Source organism: Ciconia boyciana, chromosome 14 (assembly GCF_034638445.1).
Source record: "Ciconia boyciana chromosome 14, ASM3463844v1, whole genome shotgun sequence".
NCBI lineage: Eukaryota > Metazoa > Chordata > Aves > Ciconiiformes > Ciconiidae > Ciconia > Ciconia boyciana.
Genome location: NC_132947.1, coordinates 1,748,884 through 1,770,433, shown reverse-complemented (window position 1 = coordinate 1,770,433; position 21,550 = coordinate 1,748,884). Strand labels below are relative to the sequence as shown.

Sequence of the window (21,550 nt, the reverse complement as noted above, 5' to 3'; positions counted from 1 at the left end):
TGGATAATCTTATCCAGGCTTCCTTTCCCATTAAAGGCTGGACTGATGAACTTTCAAAGTCCCTTCTAGCCTGAGCTGTTCTATGGCTCTATGAATTTTTTTTTTTTTTTTTTTGAAGTCCAAGGGTGCAGGTTCACTGGCACCCAGATCAGTCATGGTGAATTTGTCTCCTGTGTATCTTGGCTGGATGCTCAGGGTAGAGTGGGAGGTTCACAACAGCTGCCTGCCTCACCTCAACTGACATCAGGCCCTTGAGATGGTTTTCAGTCCCTTTCTCATCCCCTAACGTGTTGGGTGCATGTTACAAAGCACCCGCGGAGCCAGCCCGTCACTCTCCCCTGCTCCTTTGCCCTGTGCTTTTGCCAAGAAAGATTGGACCAGATGATCCTCGAGGTCCCTTCCAAGCTGGTATTCTATGATTCTGTGATTCAGTGATCTGTGCCCGCTGGCAGCTCTTGCCCAATCTTCAGCTTCCCCCTTGGCTCAGCGCTACATTTGCACTATCATGGTGACACACTTGACACCATGTCTCTACTGTTTCACCTAACAGGTCAAAATCCACCCTACGCTCAGCCCCACTGTACCTTGGACTCTGCTCCCTTCAACCTGCACGAGACAAGGTTGCAGCCGCAATAAAAGCTTCCTGGAAAACCAGCTGAAAGCCCGGGAGAAGTGAGCGCGGGAGGCACGTGAGGAGCCGAGCTGGGTGGCTCAGCCCATCACACCATGTCTGTTTACATGACTGCCAACCATCGGTGATCACTGCAAGCTATCAGTTACAGCCGAACGGCTGCCAAAACTGTCCTCGTGTCCCAGCATCCCCAGTTATCCCAGTCCCTGGTAAGAACCAGCAGGATTTCACTGCCAGCTCTTTGTTCTCACTGAGCAAGGAGCCTGCATGGGCTTTGGCTGAGCAGTGGCCGTTGCTTAAGCCCTGCAGCCTGCCCTTGCCCTACGGGACCGTCCCTGGAGGGGGAGGAAGGCAAACAGATTATATTTTACCCATAATTATTATTAATTACGGATCACTCCATACTTTTATAAGCTATTTCACCTCATTTTGCATCTAGGTAGGAAACAGTCGCCAGAAAGTTCACTCTCGCCCTGGCAGCATCGTGGTCCCGGCATCCCCCCCGCCCGCAGAGCTGCAGCTCACCTGGTCCCTGCGTGCTGTTGCTTCTCCCTGGTCTGCAGGAGGTGCAGAGGGTGTCGTGGTACTGGTTGCCCTGCACGTTGGTTATCTTCCCCTGCTTCTCGCAGTCCTGGTGTGGCTGGCACGGCTTGGTGCTGGAGTTGGAGGAAGAGAAGAAGCCGTGGGGGCAGGCGCGGCACTGGGTGTTCTCGAAGGGGGTACCTGCGCACGGGGAGGCAAGGGGACCATCAGCCCAGGGTGACAAGCTGGCAAGGGAGCAGGAGCAGGAGCTGGGGACAATGCTGGAAGAGCAAAGAGTGCCAGACACCATTCGAGCACGAGGGCGATGTTTCGGAAATGATCACTGCCTGCAATTCCCATGGGAAGCATCCACTTGTAGGGCAAACAGTGACTCTTTCCCTAGTAATTTCCCAAGCCAAAGCATTCAACGTGTGCCGACAAATTGTCACTGGCCTCCAGACACAAGAGGAGATCTCATCTGCTGATGAAAAGGGCCATCTCCTGGATAGGAGACACCAGCTGGGACAATGGGTAAGCTGAGTGCCAAACCAGCCCTTTGATTCACAGCGGAGTCGGGAGGCTCCTGCCCAAGTGAAAGTAAAAGTTGCTGAGAAGGTGAAAGCTCTGCTCACTTCTGCAGCACTGCAGTTTCCCACCCAGGCTCCGGGCCAGACCCACCGCTGTTTCACAAGGATGGTGCTACATGAGTGAGATCACACCAGGGCATCTTGTGCATTCCTTGGGAGAAGAGGGAATGGCCCTGATGGCAGCAAATTTCACACCCCTTTGTCTCCTCTTCATATATCTAGTTAAGAACAAGGTTTCTACCTTGTTACAACCCACTTTAGGCCATCGCTGTGGCTTTACCAGAAGTCCTAGCCAGCTCAGCTGATGATCCCAACACCTGAGTCACTATTTGCAAATGGGAAATCCACAAAGAGCCCACATCCCCAGAGGAACCGCACACAGATGAAAGCACCCGTCCAACCCGAAAGCCAGCGAGGTCTGCCCACAGCCACCACTCCGCAGTCACAGGGTCCACATCGTCCCCGTCCCGACACAAGTGCTCACAGCCCCAGGGCTCTGCCCACACACGCTGGATGCTCTGTCCTTGCTGTGGGGTTCGGATGGCTGGGGTGCCATCATTCCCCGCACAAGAAGCCACTTGTAAATAAACAATAATAATAACAAAAATTAGTTTCTCCTCAAATGCCCCAGCATGGCTCCTCAGTCCTACAGCCAACCCTCCAGCCAAATTTGATGTTTAATTTCAAAGGGCTTCCCCACGTTGGTTAGAGTCCTAATTCACCATTGCCGTGTTACTGCATTTTGTAACAGTCACGTCCTATAGAGAAATTAAACCCCAAACCTCAACCATAAGCATCAGCTGAAGACACCAGGTATTTCTCCTCTGGCCTTCGAGCCTGGAGCTCTTCTGTGCCGCACATGGGACGGACTTCAAAAGCCTCCATGCTTCAAAGCATGAAGCAAGATAACGCTGGTTTTGCTGATGCTGCCCACACTGTTTTATTATACCCAGCTGTGGTTTCCAGACAGAGCCCGGTCCTCGGTGATTCAGGGGAGAGTGAGAGGGAAACTCGTAAGCTCGTAAGCAACTTGTATTTTTAGAAAGTGTGTGCACATACAAATGGGGGAAACTAAGGGACCAGGCAAATTTGTGCTGGGGAAACAATGGAGAAGTGAACCCCCTAAAATCTCTCGTGACTTACGTCTCACCAGGGGATGGAGTCTCGGACTCGTGAATCTCCCCCAGACATGAATCGAAACAAGGCTGATCTCATGGTTTTTGGAACCTGTCCATGCATCCATTTCATGTTTTGAATACAGCCTCTCCAAATTGCTCAATAAAAACCACAAAACCTAGCCCCAGAGCTACACACATTCACCAGCCCTGCCCTTGCATCATTAGCAGTCCAGATAATTAGCATTCCCCATGCCCTGGCTACCTGCCTGCAAGGAGAAGGGAGCCAACAGAGGAGCAGGAGCGGCTCAGACCTTTCCACCTGCCGAGAGCCCTGGTAGCGCGAGCTGCTGCTCGGGGATGGGTGAATCACAGCCCAGCTCTGCCTGCTGCAGCAGGTGAAGCAAGCAACCAGGATTGCATCTAAGCGTGGTGCTTTCACTTTGAAAACCTTTCAAGTGAAGTGAAAGCAGGGGAAAAAAACCCAAACAACTCGCTCCTTGGGGAAGAGGCGAGGAGCAGTTTCACACACCAGCAAGGACAGCACTGTGCTGGTGAGCAAAAAGGGAGTAAAGTCAAGCTACGGGCAATCATCGGCCGCTTTCTCCTTGATTTTTAGCTCCAGCAGAGATTTTGGGATGACAAGAGCCTCGCAAGCACACACACCGCTGCCGCAGCCGCCTGGCTAGGGTACGTACCCAGTTTCTCTACACCGAAGCCCGGCGGACACTCGGAGTGCTTGATGCAGAACTCTATCTCTGAGTAGTAGCCCTCCTGGCACTGACAGACGCGGTTGTGAGTGGAATTGCACTGCTGCACCTCCACCTGCTTCTCCTCGCAGATGATGTTACAGTACCGGCACTTCTCCAGGTAGTTCCAGTACTGCGTGTAGTGCAAATCGGGGCAGGGTTCGCACACCGTCTGTCTGTCCCTGGTGCAGTGCCGTGCCACGAAGGTCCCTGGTGGACACTGCTGGCAGGTGAGCTTCTCGTTCGTCACAGCATCTTTCCATTGGTAAGTGGGTCGGGTGCCGGAGCCGAGCTCAGCCAGGAAAAGGAGGAGAGGGGCAAACATCCACTACAGCACAGAGGGAGCAAAGAGCCCTTAGCTTGTCCTCTCGCAGAGGCAGAAGCAGCAAACACGGCTGCTGCGTTACAGAATTCGTTACCATTGTAGATGCAAGAAATTATTCTCCCACCTCATGCTCTCCCCAGCCCCAGCAGCAAAGCAACAGTGGTACCGGGGACCAGCCGCTGCCCCCCACGTGCCTCCCCATCGCCCTCCGCTTGCCATCCCAGGTGACAAAGCATCCTTCCCACACGATGCTTCTCAAACCCAGTTTGTGGTGCCTTCACAACCCCGATTCCCTCTCTCAGTACTAAAAGCAGCTCCAGCACATCCTCCTGCTCTTTTCACCCCAGTCAGTTCCCCACCGTTTGCAGATCAAGAAGCAGAAGGGAAGTTTTCCAAACGAGCAAATACAAGGGTGCTTTATAGGAACAATAAACTTTTTGGGAAACCCAGATACTTGGTGTAGGACTGGAGAATCCCAGAGTCTCGTTTATCCTCCCTTTCCTTTTCAAAGCACGCGTGCCCAAACTTAAGAGCAGATGGTACGTTACCTTAGACGGATGCCTCAAATTCGGCACGTGGCAGGATAGCATAGCGCCGAGGCCTTCTGAGCACCGTGATCAGAAACCTGGGGAGACAGAGAGGGTTCCAGTTATCTAGCTTAGAGCAGAAAGAGAGAGAGACAGGTAAAGACCCTTTTGGCTGAGTTTTCTCCTCTGCTTTTCAAACCGTCCTTCCCTCAAACCGGCTCTCCCCAGCCCAGGGACAGAAGCAGAGTCTTACAGCGCGGCGAAAAACCAGTTTGCCGGTGGAAGGCTGCAGCCGCGCTCCTGACGCCCGCATCGCCCCGACGGGCAGAAGCACCGGGAGGAGGAAAGTCCCCCCCAGCCCGGGCCGGCGGGACCCGCAGCAGCGGCTGCAGCCAAGGGGGGAGCAGAAGCGGGCGAGGTGGCGCAGCAGGAGCAGCAGCAGGAGCAGCCGAGGCCTCCCTCCCCATCCCATCCCATCCCATCCCTCCCCTCCCCATCCCATCCCGTTCCCCGGGAGCGGCTCCTCCCCGGGAGCGGCTCCGCTCCCCGCCCCGCACCCCCGGCCCTCACCGCGCCGCGCCGCGCCTCTCCCCTCGGCCGGCAGCACCTTTATAGCCCGGCCCGTGGGAAAGACCCCTCTTGCGCAAGCGGCCCACGGCATCGCGGCCCGCCCGGCCCCCTCAGCGCCTCCCCGGCTCCCGGGGCGGCGGGCACCGGCTCCGCTCGCCCGGCCGGCCCCCCAGCCCGGCGCTCGCCCGCGCCTGAGCGCTGCTTGCCCTCCCTCTGCTCTGTGCCTCGGTGCCGGCGGGTGTATTTACCTGCGAGGAGGCAGGTGGGATTTGCGGAGCCGCACGTTGTGCGCTGGTACGTTGAGGATCGGTTTTTGGCTGGGGAAAGGCAGGGAAATTCCCCTGCGAACGCTCTGTTCCCTGGCTGTAAATGCGAAATAACTTTCCAGTAACAGGGGTTGTTTCTCGCTGTTGGGGGCATGGTTTGCCCCCAAACGCAGCCCAGATCTGCCATCGCTCAAGCGGCGAAACCGGGGCTGTGGGGCTGCTGTGGCTGAGAAGGCGAGCGGCCCCCTGCTCTGCCCGGGGGCTCCGGTGTGAGACCCCCGTCCTGCCTCCCGCACGCCGTCAGGGCACGAACCCTGCTCAAACAGCCCAGAGTTTCAGTGGTTAGGCAATGCATGCTTGAAGCCGGCTCAGGGCTTCCACTTTCTCCTTTCAGGAGCACTGAGGGGGACATTCTACCTCCAACTCTAAAACTAAAACACTTAAAGTTACCTTTTGTGGGATAACAACATCCAGCAGCTGAGGAGGTCAGCATTCAAATATCTCACAGGTGACACTTTGCTGTAAGTCTTGGACCCCAAGGATTTCAGTGGAAACTGAACTCAGCCCTACAGGAACAGCGCTTGGCAGAGCCGCGGGGGATTGCAGTTACCGGTGCCTGCTCGCTCTGCGCTGCCCCTGCTTAAATACATCAGACTCGTGTACTTTGTCCTTCTGCCCCATCTCACCGGATTCCCTCCAAAGGCAAGAAAATCCAAGGGCAGCTCTGCAAAGTGCTTTATGTGCTACAAAGGCAGGCACACGCTGGAGAGCTCGCTGTCCCTCCACTCCAGCTCTACCTGCTCTGGTGCCCCCGTACCCCCAGCACAGGAATTGAAAAAGTACAGAAAAAGAAGAAAAAGCACAGAATTTACCTGCTTTTTGGTGTAAAAGCAGGAGAGCTCCTTGCCGAGCCCATGAAGAGCACAGCATACTCTATACCTGAAAACCTGCCTTTCCATTTCCTCCCAGACACCGTCTCCCCTATCACGAACGGTGCCACAAGGCAGAGAAGAAGGGGAAAGCTGCAACCGATTCCCAATAGCTAGCTGAGAAAAAAGTTTCGCTTTTTTCTTGTTTTTAAACTTTCCAATCAAGGAAGAGAAGAACACACACCTACACACAAATCACATCCTAACGCACAGAGCAGGCAGGTGGGAAATCCGATGTTTTTTGTACTACGCCCCTGTTAATGTCATGGTTTGCCATCTTCATCTGTGAGAAGGCAAGAGAGCGTGCTGTCATCCGCACCCTGGGCTGCTGCCCCTGCCCGTCACACAAACCTCACCGGTTCCTGGGTCACAAACTCCTCGTGGCCTCCCCTACCGGCACAGTCCGCGGCTCCTGGGACCCCCAGCCACCCCCTTACCTCTGGCAGGGCTCTGCCATCCCCGGCTTGGCATGTTGAACAGCAGCCTTGCTACTAGGAAAAAACCCAGTTAGCAACTGGGTCTTGTACCAGTAGAGCACCACCACCTGTACCATCTCTCAAGATAAAACAGGGATAACAACCACCAGCCAGCAAAGCCTTGCTTGCTCAGAACAAAAGCACATAAGAGACCAGACTGAAACCAGTAGTCAGTCCATAAACACACTTAATATGCACAACTTCTCAAACATCGCCATTTGGAGACACTGAAGAGAGTCTAAAATACCCTCCCACAAGTAATTTTCTGTGGAAATGCTGTTTATAGCCTCGCTGCTCTCGGGCCAGGCCTTGCTGTCTGCTGTGAAGACCTGAACAATTTTCCCACCATTGTTTGAGCTGCAAGAAAGGAATTCCACCAGGGAATACAGCTGTCCAGAAGGAATACAGACTGTTTTAATACAACCTCTAAATGGTCTTCTCCGGCAGCTGTCACAAATTGTATTTTTCTCAAGCATCTCCCATTCCCATATATGTCCTCTGCTCTATCGGGTAGCTCAGGCCACCGAGCAGTTACAAGTATCAAACACCAAATATAGAACTGCAGAAAAATTTACTCTGGAAAATTTGGGACTCTGTTTTGTGTTGGGAATGAGTGGCGTTCTTTACATTTTGTAGAGGTGTTGCACATATGACGGAGCTGTGGGTCTGAACTGCAATCCTATGGAGCAGTATCTTTCTCCTTTGCAAGGACTGGGCTCCTTATGCCCTCATCTCTCAACACTCAGCGTTCCCAGATATTATTTTCACACTTGTTCCCTCCACGTAGAGTTCCCTCCATCTATTACGTTAATATTATCCCACGTATACAGCCCAGGCACGAACACCTTGTTTATACCCAGGCACTATCTCGGTGTCCTGAAGAGTGACGCGTGCTGTGCCTAGAGCCGGTACACGGGCCCTTGTGGTCGGGGAAGGGGGAATGGAGAGCTCGTCCCCAACAGCCTCCCCTCATCCTCCAGCAACCCCCAAGGAGGAGGCAGCATCTCATTCTCAAGGAGACTCTCTGAACAGGCATTCGTGAACAGTCAAAACCAGATCACGTGCTCAAAAAGCAAATGCAAACTCTCTGGAAACGTAAAGGAGCCATAGTGAGGAGGTGAGAGGACGTGGAGGTTTTTCTCCTCAGAAGCCAGCAGCCAAGTCATTTTGCAGATCATTCCAGAGAATTAGCATTTGAGCATTTGCTTTCTGCAACACCAGAATGAGTCTCCCACCTCCAGCCGTCAGCCACCGGACCTGCGGACGGTGAATCTTTTGGACTTTACTCTAACGGTGTTAAAGATCAAACCTACAAGAGCTAAACACACAATTTACAAACTGAGAAAATCAAACCCAGTTTTCTGCTACCCAGAAGGAGAAGTCAACCCCCATGGTCAGAAGGAATCCAAAGCTCCTTCCAGTAAGATCAGTTTCTACCCATCACGGTAAAAGAAAAAACTCTGACTCTAGCTGGAACCAAAGGGGGTCAATGTGTTGGTCCGAGAGCGCTGTTGAATAAGGGGAGGGCACGGCCTGGGCCGCCTTTATTTGCACTCTACACAGAGCAGGTGATGGGCTGATGTTCACAGGCCACTCTCAAATGGATTTTAATTCTACTGCTGGTTTCTCTCGGTCACTTGTAGGTCCCCAAAGTGATCCTGATGATTTGTAACACCTTTTGACATAAGCCCTGAGTCAAGGACTACTGGGGCTTTGCTTTGTCAGTATGCATCATCTCAGTAATTAAATGTATCAATCAGTCTCCCAGCACTCCCCTGGGACTTCCTCTGGGACTGAGACACATCCTCTTGAGGATATTTATTTTGGGTGAAACTCACCACTAGTTTGAATCAAGCACGAAGCCCTGCGCTGCAGCTTTCCCAGCTGGGGAGTTTAAACAAGACCTCTGTTGTCTGAGACACCCGTCCGAGGACAGCCTGGGATTTCGACCAGCCGTAGCGCAAAGGAGTGCATTTCCTTTTCTGGTAGGCAGAAAGCTGATCTGTTTTGTTACCGTGGATTTAACATGGTTCTTGAGCCTGTTATCGGCCTTCTTGCTGACACATCTAGACTTCCAAGAAGCTGCAACAGAAATCAGGTCATCTAGCCTCTTGCAAACTTGTGAGTCGGTTGAAGTGATGAACAGTCATACTGTGATGTTTGTAAAAGGATTACTCAAAAGTAATCTGCACGGCTTCATGTCTTCCCTGTCTCCCTCAGTATTCTGCTTCGATGGAAAGACCACCAAACCACATTAACACCCCTTCCCGTGCTGCCTGCTAAGAACACCATCCGTTAGCAGGTGTAAGCAGGAGGAACTCACAAGATGGGACGAAGCGAACGTAGGTGGCACATCCTGGCTGGCACCTCATGGCAGCCCCTGTGTCCTACTCACGATAGCTGCTGGGATGGATGCAATATGCCAGGGACCTCTAAGCACACAGCTCCTCACCATACCGCAATGTCGTACAGTCCATTAAGTTTGTTCTGAATTTAACAATGACAAAAAATTGTTGGATTAATATTTAGAAAGTGAAATACCACATCAATGGGACAGAAAGGGCTTCCCCAGGCTACCTCTACCTTTTACTTAACTCACTACTGACTTTCTGACCTGAAGAGCCAGCTTAGAAAAGGACTTCAGCATCATATTCTCATGGCTCTGATTTCACTTCCCACACAGGGCATCATTTCACACTTGGAGAGCTTCAGAGCGTCCGGCAGCACTGCTTTTCAAAACTACTCTTGCCAAATCAGGTTTCTTACTAATATTCAGAGAAAAATCTGAAAAGCAAAGGAATTCCTTACTCTTCGTTAGTAGCCACTTCTCCAAGCAAAGACATAGTTCATCTCATTCCTGATAAAACAGTTGCTTTGTTATTTTTGGTCTCTTTCCCCGAGTCCTTTCAGCTTTATTTGTGAAAAACAGGGCGAAAAGTTTTTTCAATGACACACCACTAAAATTGGACATAATATTCCAGGTATAGTCATAGCACTGCAAGGCAGGGGCAATAAAAAGAGATTAATATCTACTTCCTTCATGATCTGTAACTCATGTGTCATTTGCTTCCCAAAATCAGCAAGGAGTGTCCATGATAGGTTTCCGTCTCCCTGAGCACATAAATAGTTTGGATCAGTTCCTCTTACCACTTACAGCAACGTCGATTTTTTCTGAAACAATTCTTGTTTTCACTTTCTAGTCTTCATAAATAACATACTATCTCTGTCTCTCCTTCTTGTAAATTCAACCAGTTTCACGATGGCAAGAGATCGCTATCTGCAGCACATCCTGACAGCTGGTTCCTGGAGACCCTCTTCTTCAAGGTTTCATCGGAAGTAGCTTTCTCGTTGGGGCAGGGGTGGGAGGAAGCAGCACTCTAAACACATTCAGCAGGACCACACTGAAGTCATGACAGATGCAGTGACACACAGGGCTCTGAACTTTTCTTTGGAAGATGGGGAGTGGAAATGCACGTGCACAGTTCTTTGTGAGAAGCGATTCTTGAGCAACCTGCCATGGGGAACACGCAGTCAGAGTGCTCAGCTACTGGGCAGAGGTTGGAGAGCTGGGAATGAGAAGGGCTGGAGGTCTGATCAGAGGTCAGATAACCGCTGCTGGGCATCTGCCAGAAAGCAGGGAAGGAGGCCCTGGAAGCCCCAGCATAAACACTCCCCTAACAGGTAATGGGGTTGCTATTGAGTGACGCCAAGTGATCTCCAAGGGTAGAGACCTTGAGGCCTACCCTCAAGTTCAGAATTGTGTTCTTCCACAAGAGGAGTTCCTTTGGGTTTACAGTAAAACCTGGTGAAGGACAATACCATGTAAAAGTCTATTTGCTCATTGCTGGTCAGGGTTACCGCAGCTTGCCCCTTTTTTTTTTTTTTCTTTTAATTGATGGGCATAACTTTTCAGCAAACCTCTCCAAGATAGGTCAGGAATGACAGAAACATTAAATTCTCTTTGTTATTAAAACTAAAACGAAGTGATGAGCAGATAAGCCGCAGACGAAGACAAGCTCCTGCAGCCTGGATGCTCTCCCGTCACCAGTACACGTTAGCATCCCTCTGTCCTGCCCGAGACACAGCGGGGAACCAGCCTTCCAGACCCGCTGCGGTGCGATCCCCACTACACCAGAAAGCAGCAACCAAACCAGACCGATTCCAAATTGATTCCATCTGCAAAGAGCAGATTCACTGATGGGGACAGTGGAGTGTTTCAGAGCTCGTCACGGCGGGTTCAGCTAGTGAAGACACATAACAGTAAATCTCTTCAGCAAGATGATCTAACCGCTGAAGAGTAAAAGAAGGAACGCGTGAGTCTCGAAGGCACCGAGATATTTTTAATAGTGCCTCTGCCCCCTCTCACTAACAACGGAGCATTCCCAAGTAGGAACAGTCGCCAGAAATAAAACAACTCCAGCAGCAAGGAAAAAGTACAGCTAGAAAACTATTCTAGTTGAGGGGAAAAAAGAAAAAAAAAAGTAATAGTTTGTTCCAGCAAATCACACATACCTTTTAAGTATTTCATTTAGTCTTGCTGGATCTTACAGCATTTTTGCGGTCCGTAGCAGATAATTTCTATCAGGCAAACCTAAACAAAGCCATCATTTCACCCGCTCTCTGAAGATGTTCAAAGCTCATGTCCCGTGCTGGGGTTTCCCTCCAGTGGCATAAGCAGTAAGCTGCAATTCTCCCCAGGGAGAGGTCTCCACAGAGTAGACAAGGCACTGAACTATCTTACCACTAAAGAACATTTTACTGTTCACTGCTCCCAGCCTTCACTCAGCTCATAGACTTCCCCTTCCACTGCTTGCCCAGGCCGAGAGAACGCACAGAGAATTCAAAACGAGCGTCCGAAAAGTCGCAGGGACCTGCTCAGAAGCAGCTGCGAGCCTTGCCCCACGCGGAGAATTCAGATTTACCCAAAGCTGCTGACTGCAAAGCATCGGCATTGGCCTGATCCGCTTTCCCCCTGCCCGAGAGCATAATTTTTTTTTTTTTTCTTTTTTGAACTTCCGTAATGCAATAGTTATGGCTATACTTGTTACAAAAGCAAAAGAGATTGAATGATGATAAAGAACACTCAGGGCACAACTTGTGAAAGTGTAACCTCAACAAAAAACACCCCTTGACCAACAACTAAAATCAAGTACTTTTCAGGTATGGACTTGCTTTGTTTTCAGGAAACAAGGCTGTCTTCCATGTTTCTGGCATGATTTCAGTCCAGCCAAATGTAGCTTTTCCATCATTAAACACAACATGGTCACCATGCTACCAAACTCAGAGTCCTTTTGAAGGACAAGAGTTTAATGCTACTGCCTTCTTGACACCATCGCTCCAAGTCTTTTTCTGTTCATTTTTACAACACATATATACATACATACATTTTTCTGTAATTTTTCCCACTTACATTTCAAATACCTAGGGCTTTCTCTGCATTATTTATTCTTGTTTTCAGAATCCAAGCCACTATCAGTAGTGCACTGGATACGTGAATAGATAGAAGGTAAAATTCATTCACAGATTTAAACATGTCAGAACATATGCTAGCCCCAAACTATCTTCATTCCTGTCTAAATCTTTGTTATTTCTAATTATTAGTTAACGAAGTATGGAAAGTCCCCGTTTCACTGCCATTTAAGAACACCACTTTTCTTATTCTTCAGATAGCCTGGTCGCAGTGAACCCCAGCTTGAATACACGCATGTTATTCGACATTTTAATGCATGAGAGGCACGGTGTCACACACGCTACTAGCTTGGTTCCATGTAAAGTGGATTCCAATCTGAAAAAAGAAATTTTGTCAGTGAGGACCAATACCCCAGCAACTATGAGATTTGAAGTGACACTGGTTTTGAATTCTATAACTGGGGGAAATAAGAACCTTCGACATTTTTGTTAAAATGCAGCTCACCTTTCAATTTCGAGTTATCAATTATTAACATAAAACTTTCCAAAATTCCATCGGTATGAAATCCACCTACAGGCTGAGATTAAAAAAACCACCCCTAAAATTATTAAAAAATATATTCTCCCAGAAAATTCTGAAAACATATGCTATATGAAGTGTCTCTGTCATCACAGGGACCCCAAAACTAATTAGCAAGTGAGAATACAACCCTTTGCTCATTTATGTCAAACAAAAATATTCAAGTGTCAAAAATCCCACAGTATAAACCTCTCCACTTATTCCTAACAGGGCCATTGGGACTCAATACCTCAATACCCAATGGTTTTATATCTGGCAAAATTTAAAACAAAACAAAACAAACCCCAGACCAACAAACAAAACCCAATTAAGACCAAAATGGTTTTATTATAGTTTAATTTACAGCAGCTACAGAAGCTTTAAAATTGATACAATTTTTCAGGTTAACCACTTATATCCACTACTCACAGAGAGTGGAAGTACTAAGGAATTTTTTTTTAACCCATCTAACTTGATTTATTTTAAAGTTTTAAATCAATTAGTCTTTTTTTCTTCTTGGAAAGTAAACATCAGATAACACAGGCAGAATGGAAATATCAGTACTGAGCAGAAAATAAAGCCTCCTTAGAAGCACGTTTCCAAAAATCCCAGGACGATGGAAGGAATCGGGCTTCAGAGTGCACAGCAGATGCAAGGGAGTGTTTCTGTTTACTGTCCAGCCACTGGAATTTGTTTTTAAAAAGTCATCCTTTCAGTACCTTCTGCTATCACAGACAGCTGCTGCCAAACACCAAACTGGGAATGTGAATCACTTCTTCCAGGAACACCAGTGAAGTAAGGATGGGTAGTCTGGCCTCATTTAGCCAGCTCAGTTCCACTGTAGTGCTATTGCTAGGGTTTTTCCAGGCTCTGGTATCACCTGAAGGGCCCATGAATGGCAGCCACCTCCAAGATATAAAATTTCGGCCTAAGAGTGGCCACAGTAGAATTTACAGGCTAATATAAATAAGAAATTAACCTTCTTTGTTCCAACAGAGGACAATATTCTGCTTTGTACCCTGCCAGTGGTGAAGGAGAGACACTTTTCAGACTTGATCACCTTTGTAGGAAGAAATGATACGTGCTGGTGCACAGCATGTAATCCAGAGCCAAGGATCAAAAATATTTAAATGAACCTTCATCCTGCGTCCGTGCAGGTTGAGAGCCAGCATGCAGTGGTTTCTTTCTGCCGATACAAAGTACTTGTCCTTTCTGTCAGTGAGATTATGACCAGAAGAAAACTTGGATTAATCGCTGCTTCTTCACATCACTGTGGCACTCTGGGCACTTCTTCCTCATCTATATAAATAAGTGAACAAAATACATGTATTACATACATATAGATAATATATTACATTTCTCTATTAAGTTTGTTATTGTCCAATATGAACTATAAGCCATGCTAGTCATTTGACAGTCCCCAAGATACTGTATCTACTATTTTTACATGTAGTGTTATCGTGCAGTCAGTTATTTAACTGCTAGTAATAAAAGTAGGAAAAAAGAAAGCATCCCAGTGAAGTAGCAACAACCTTGACAGCAGTTGTCTCAATCACAGCTGTGACATAGCTGGAAGACTAAAATACAGGAATGAGGAAATACAGAGCCTGCAAGAGCTGTTGGGAAGTATAGATGTACTCGTTATTAGTAAAATCCCATGAAATGGCTGATGAGTTCCCTGAACTCCTGCTTCCTCTTGCACAGAGGAGAAGGAATTGACCTCCTGGGTATACCAGGACATGGGTGATACATGTGGTCATGGCAGAGTGTTGTGGGAGAACCAAGTACATTGATTTCTTCATACCACCACACACCTTTCTCGGTAACAGCAGAAGACTGGGTACGTGAGGCAACCATTTCTTCACTCAGGTTTCAGTTTGGTTCTTCCCTAATCTTTAAAGTCTGGTCTTTAGCCATTTGACCTGCAGCTGAATCCCAACTGTTCTTTTTACATCTTGCAAATTACTAGTAAAACTAAAATGCTCTGCTTATTTAAAAAGCGAGATAGTAAAAAATTTTTTAAAAAATTAATCTTTGTGAGAAAATTGCCAGCTCCATAGGCATCAGTGGCACCGTGCAGGCCTCCCTACAGCATGGAAGTTAATCCATAATCCATGTTACAAAAGGATCCATAATCCATGGATCCATAATCCAAGGATCCAAAATCCGAGGATGCAAATTTGGATCCGTAATCCAAGGATCCAAAATCCATAATCTGTGTTACAAATCCATGTTACAGTTAATCCATGTAACAAAAGATGTAGACTGCAAAGTAGGTTCGGGCACTAGTATTTTGATTCTAGAAGCATTGATTGAAATACCATAAATGGAGGGGGAGAGGAAAACCCACCTTAGACAGTGATTTGTCAAAAGAGCTCTGAAAATTTTAAGTGTCATATAGAATTGTGAAATCGTACATTATTTGCCCATATTACAGATAGTCCAAATGAGAATAGCTCAGTCTCTCTGAAATACCTGCAAAAAGAGCCTGAATAAACGGTGCATTTAAACACTGAAAAGCGGCAATAGGCCTCTGTCCAGAAAACAACCCCAAAGCAGCCTATACTGGCAGAGCCTCTGCAAGATTTCCCCTAACGCATTGAAAATCACCCACACACCCCAGCACTAACCCCTCTAATACTCCTCCAGCTGCAGGCAGTTCTGGCTGCTCCTCCAAAAGCTTCCAAAACATTCCAAAATTATTCGCTGCCTCTCTCCCCACCACTAACCTATTTCAGTAAAATAACAATTGGAAAAGACATCACAATTTGCAAAAAGCCAAGTCATTGCGTTTTGAAGGACAGGCTGTTAGTCACTTCCTCATAGGACAATATGCAAAGTGCTTTTGAGCTGAAGAAACATAGTGAGTAACTTGTTGGCAAAGAAAAAAAGATGAGTTTTCAAATCCAGCCCAGTCAGGGGTGACAAAGCCCAATGCCATCTGATGAGAGTTCAGAGCTCAGACACAACAAGCATGGTTGCTCATTTCCTTCTGGTAAGGGTACCTCTACGAATGGAGTCAATTGTCTGTGCAACCAACCAATGCATGGGTAGGAGAGGATGGGTGTTAGGAGATGGTTCCTCTGGGACAGGTTTCAGAGAAACATGGAATAATATTCTTCCTGTTTGCAATCCTCTGCTCTCAAGCAAGCTGTTCTTCCTTCTCATCTGTGTGACTAGCAGAGAACAGTTTTGCCTCATTACTGGGAGAAGTGTCTCTCTCCATCAGTCCTCAAGTAATATCCCAAACTACAAGCTATTTGACTTTTCATTAACCAAGCTACACTTGAATTGTATCATAACCAAGCTAACGCTACTGTATACCGAGAACCATTCATCACCAGAAAGGTATGCTGTAATTAAGAAAAGGTGAGGAGAGTTTCATGTTCTCCATAACAAAGACGATAGAATGTCAGTCACACTGAGCCTTGAGGGGTGCTTGAACAGTAGAACAAAAGGTCTCAGCTGGTGAGACCTTACATCCTCCACACCCAAGTTTGTTGTTCAGAGCAAGAAAAAGAAAAACATTCTTAGAAATAAGGACTTTGATGTACGCTGTCTATGGAAGAGGCAAATGGATCATGCTGGTGTATGTAAAGACCCCAAAGGTGCACTTACAAAGGACAGGATATCCATGATGTGTTTTCTTGAGAACTGGAAGAATATTTTGTTTGTCCTTTTTAAACAAGCGGGGCATTAAACTGAACTAGCAAGAAGCAGGTTCAAAGTGACAACAAAAAAATGAGATGGTTCTTCACATAACGTTTGGCTAAGCTGTGGAAGCGCTTGCCGTACGACATGGATGGACAAGTTCATTTGTGTTCAAAGGGAATTGGGTGATGCGATGGAAATGCATCTGAGGTTTCTTAATATACAGAAGCAACCTTCAGCTCAGGGAGTTCTTGTGCTGCGAACAGCTTCGAGGCTGAGCGGTTACCTGCAAGAATCATCACTCATGCTTGCCATGTTCTTTTATCCTTTCCTAGCCATCCTTTTTTGGCCACTGTCAGAGACAGAACGCCAGGCTGGATGGACCTTTACCCTGACACAGTGTATCTGCCATTATGTTCTGATTATTTGCGTCAAGCTATAGCTGTCTTTCCTGATCTTTACAAATTATAAGACTGCGTTCACCTCACAGGGCTGTGGTATGCTACCACAAAGCAAAGCTCTGACTCACCTTGCTAAGAAACACACAGATATTTTCTTTCCCTTGCTATCAACTAATTTCAATGTGGGATGAAATTACAGTGAAACTAGCGTTATTATTCAAGTGAGTGGCAAATATGGAAGTCATTAATAACAAATGACCCGTGGGGAATGACTCATTTCCTCAAACATGGCTTTGTATTGGGTATCTGAATAGAACAGAAAGAATACTTCCAGTTGGAAAGGACCTACAATAATCATCTAGTCCAACTGCTTGACCACTTCAGGGCTGACCAAAAAGTTAAGGCATATTATTAAGGGCATTGGGGCCACAGCCCCATCTCTAGGAAGCCTGTTCCAGTGTTTGACCACCTTCTCAGTATAGAAATGTTTCCTAATATCTAGTCTGAACCTCCCCTGACACAGCTTTGAACTGCTCCCAGACTGGGTATTATCACGGGATACCAGGGAGAAGAGCTCAGCACCTCTCTCCACATCCCCTCCTCGGGAAGCTGCGGAGAGCAATGAGGTCACCCCTCAGCCTCCTTTCTCCAAACTAGACAAACCCAAAGTCCTCAGCTGCTCCTCACAGGACATTCCTTCCAGCCCTTCCACCAGCTTTGTTGCCCTCCTCTGGATGCATGTAAGTACTTAAATCTGAAATACAGTCTAATCTAGTAGACCAAACTATTTTAATCCCCAGTCAGAGAGATGTGCAATCGGAAAAATGAGTGATTAAAAAAAATTGAGGCTGAGCAAATTCTGTGATTTATCTGTGAACTATGAAAATGCTTATTAACTTGGGGATTAAGGAGAAAACCAGACCTCAGAATGACCAATTTCAAGACAAAACCCACAGAACAGGGCAGTTCAATTGCTCAATATACAACAGTTCTAATTTTGTGCATTCTTAAGCTGATGAAGCAATTACAAATTATATCTTACTGGCAAAAGTTTTTCCCCACACATTTATAAGATAAAATTTATGGTCCGAGATAACATAACATCACAGTGGGATAAAAAATGTTTGCCTAATCAAAAAAACCAAACTCTCCAGGGAGCTTATTCTGTTCCTTAATCAACTCAAGTCTCAAGCAGCAGAGATTATGAACACATGCTAGTAAAATTCTTGTCATGGCTTGGTTAGAGTCTTTTCTGAAATGGACTATGCTGACTGTCAGATGTTGATCCCCATTATACTTTGGCATAAAAGGAACAATTGAGTAGGCAGTGGTAATGCCTGTTCAAGGCAATTGGTCTGACTGCCCAATCTGCAGCAAACATGAGATGCCTTCCTTTGGCTTTCTTGTACTTTCTTACATATATTCCTTATAATCCAATACTTTGGGATTTTAACATTTTTAATATGGCATAGCAGACTGAGGATGAAATTTAGTTGAACAGCTATTCTGAATTCCCTCTATGAGCTAATATGTCTGAGAACATCAGTCTGGACATTATTCTATATTCCTCTTGGACCAAGTCTGTCTTGGTTGTTATATTTTCACAGAATTGTATAGTTGGAAAAGATCTTTAAGATCATCGAGTCCAACCGTAAACCTAACACTACCAAGCCCACCACTACACCGTGTCCCTAAGCACCTCATCCAAACATCTTTTAAATACCTCCAGGGATGGCGACTCAACCACTTCCCTGGGCAGCCTGGTCCAGAGCTTAATAACCCTTTCAGTGAAGTAAAATTTCCTAATATCCAGTCTAAACCTCCCCTGGCACAACTTGAGGCCATTTCCTCTCGTCCTATCACTTGTTACCTGGGAGAAGAGACCAACCCCACCTCTCTACACCCTCCTGTCAGGCAGTTGTAGAGAGCGATGAGGTCTCCCCTCAGCCTCCTTTTCTCCAGGCTGAACAACCCCAGGTCCCTCAGCCGCTCCCCATCAGCCTTGTGCTCCAGACCCTTCCCCAGCTCCGTTGCCCTTCTCTGGACATGCTCCAGCCCCTCAATGTCCCTCTTGGAGTGAGGGGCCCAGAACTGAACACAGCATTCGAGGTGTGGCCTTACCAGTGCTGAGTACAGGGGATGATCACTGCCCTAGTCCTGCTGGCCACGCTATTCCTGATACTAGCCAGGATGCTGTTGGCCTTCTTGGCCACCTGGGCACACTGCCAGCTCATATTCAGGCGGCTGTCGACCAATACCCCCAGGTCCTTCTCTGCTGGGCAGCTTTCCAGCCGCTCTTCCCCAAGCCTGTAGCGTTGCATGGGGTTGTTGTGACCCGAGTGCAGGACCTGGCACTGAGCCTTGTTGAACCTCATACAATTGGCCCCAAGCCCATCGATCCACCATTTTATTTGAACGTTAGTATACTGTTTATTTTCTACACTTAGCTGACATAATTAAGTGTCTTCTTCCCAAGAAAAAGACCTTCCTCTGGAACTTGGAATGACTGATTATTTTGTACTTGCTTATAGATTCACAGGTTGAAGAAATTTATTTTCCTTCTGTACTGTTTTCAGGTAGGTTCCTGAGCTCCATTGATTAGTAGCCTCCCTTATCACCTATGGATGTTTAGAAACCACTCAACTCTTATCTTAGACTTCCATGCCCAGGGTCACAGTTTATTAATACCTGGCTGCCGAATCAAGTGTTGGGTAAGATGCTACCAAACACAGGCACTGTGGGATCAGTTACATCCTCTTACCTAAAGAATTTAAACCACCAATTTACTCAGCCAGGAAAACCAAAGGACAGGAGAACACAGGAGATATTTGAGCATGAATTTGCCTCATCTCATGGTAGTGCTTTAGAGTAGGTTTTTAGATGGGGAAAATTATGAAACTAAGCAAGAAAAAAGAATTAAAATAAAGGTTCAGATGTAGAAGAAAAGTTTTCTTTTCAAGTTGACTCCACAGCTTGTTGCCTGTATAGCTCTAGATGGGAAAACATTTGGAGGAAGCTCAGAAGGAGCTGCAAAGGTGTAAAAAAAGACAGCATAAGGCAGAGGTCTGCCTTCAATCACATCGCAGAACCTGCAAAGTAATAAAACAAGTGGTAAATCTTTCACCAGAGTTTAGGTGTTCTCTCTGTAAACAGAGAAATTCTGTTTCTGGGACTGTCCACATGGTTCTCCTGAAAAGCACAAAATTCACCAGCAGTTTCAGGAAAAACTGAAACCAGTAAACGAGATAACCTTTAAGAACTGCTCCCAGCATGTTTTGCAGCAAGTGAAGTCACATAATGGACATTTAAAAGGCACATCATCCTCAGATTTGCAGCTAGAGCACTGGAATCTTCCTAGAACAGAGAGAGAGGGAGAGAGGGGGAGAGAGAAAGAGAGGGAGGAAATGACTACATTCCAGTAATCACCCGTGAAATTCTCATGCATATACCTTTCCAGTGCACTCCAGAAAACAATGACCATGAGCTTTATGAACTACCTTAATAGTGCAATACCTGGCTCTGTTACATGACCTGTTACACATGACCTCAGTCTCTTGGTGTTTCAGATCCACATTTAGAAACTGAGGTTACATCCTTGCTTTACAAGGAAGTTGTCAAGAAAAATCCATAAGTTCTCAGGAAACTATTACATCATTGTGATAAAGGCAATTAAGTACTTTGAGAGAACATATGCAAGTAGCAGAAAGTACAAATTCTACTTAGCAAACCGTGCTAATCAATACTGCACCTGAGCAAATATCGGCATGAACCAGTCATTATTTAATTGATCAGCATCACAGGTCTCATTTCTATAAAACTTATCTTTATTCTCAAGTATTACAGAATTGCATCCAAAACCTCACCTATACTTACCACACTCTGGCTCCATTTCTAGGGGAAAGACAGGCACAGCTCCAGAGCCTGTGGGTGCTCTTACGTTACTGGTTTCTTTTGATACTTTGGTCATTGGCAATTCAAGTTTGCTTTTCTGGTTAAAGCAGAAGGAGGAAATCTTTCTCTGAATTTTCTCCGGCACCTCACCCTTAGAAGAGGCTGCATCTGGTTATAAAAAAAAAAAATAAAAAATGAACAAACAAAACAAACCAGCATACAAAATGGTATAATGTAGAACCCAATGCACAGACTCTGCAAAACACAATTAGCAGTAAGTTCAGTAAGTTCTCATTGTATAAGAACAACAAAACAATTTGAATTAACTATTTTTTGATGCCATACTCCTTGGTTAACAAAAGTTTCTGATACTAACACACGTTATTACTGAAAGGGACTCTTTATATTGAAATAGTTCTGTGGCAAATTCTTCCTGGACACAGTCAATCTTGATCCACTCCTGCCCCCACCCCACTTAGGTGCAAAAAGTTTCCCTTCACGCCTAACCCACCTAACAGTTTAAAGATGGTACTATAATTTTATTTGTGTTTCCTTGCACTGCCCCATTTCACGTTGCCGTCTATCTTACACTTTTTTTGAACTCAATTCGGACATGGTAATTGCTTTGATCTTCCTTTACACACCTAGGGCAGGGCGGCCCAAGCCCACAGCTAAGGCTGTTGGACGCTATCCATCATAATAATAAAGGTGATTCTAAACTTCAGACAAATGTTCATTCCCAACCTTGTACGTGGCTGTTTCCTCCTTTAGTGCACCAGCTCTCCAAACTCGGAGGGCTCCCTTCACCTTGCAGCTGCTGTTGCAATTGCTTCTCTCCCTCGCCACAGACCATTCCAGTCAAATCTTTACACATCTGTTTGAACTGCTCTTTGTGATGAGGGCGCACAAACATGTAAAATCCTGTCCAAAAGAAAATACAGT

General features: G+C 46.7%; 1 protein-coding gene across 4 annotated transcripts in view; it reads right to left on the bottom strand.

Moving 5' to 3' along the window:
* Positions 1-13,024: 13,024 nt before the first annotated feature.
* The window catches only part of RTEL1 (regulator of telomere elongation helicase 1), a 53,863-nt gene continuing 45,337 nt past the window's right edge, over positions 13,025-21,550 (bottom strand). For 2 of the 4 annotated variants that reach the window (XM_072879081.1, XM_072879084.1), the window contains 4 exons: positions 21,353-21,529; positions 20,591-20,776; positions 19,968-20,071; positions 13,025-13,964 (listed from right to left, as the gene is read on the bottom strand). In XM_072879081.1, coding sequence (XP_072735182.1) covers positions 13,890-13,964; positions 19,968-20,071; positions 20,591-20,776; positions 21,353-21,529 — 542 coding nt within the window. In that variant the 3' untranslated portion in view covers positions 13,025-13,889. Of the gene's footprint in view, positions 13,965-18,746; positions 19,807-19,967; positions 20,072-20,590; positions 20,777-21,352; positions 21,530-21,550 lie in introns of those variants that run through there. The other 2 variants (XM_072879082.1, XM_072879083.1) reach the window with 2 other exon arrangements.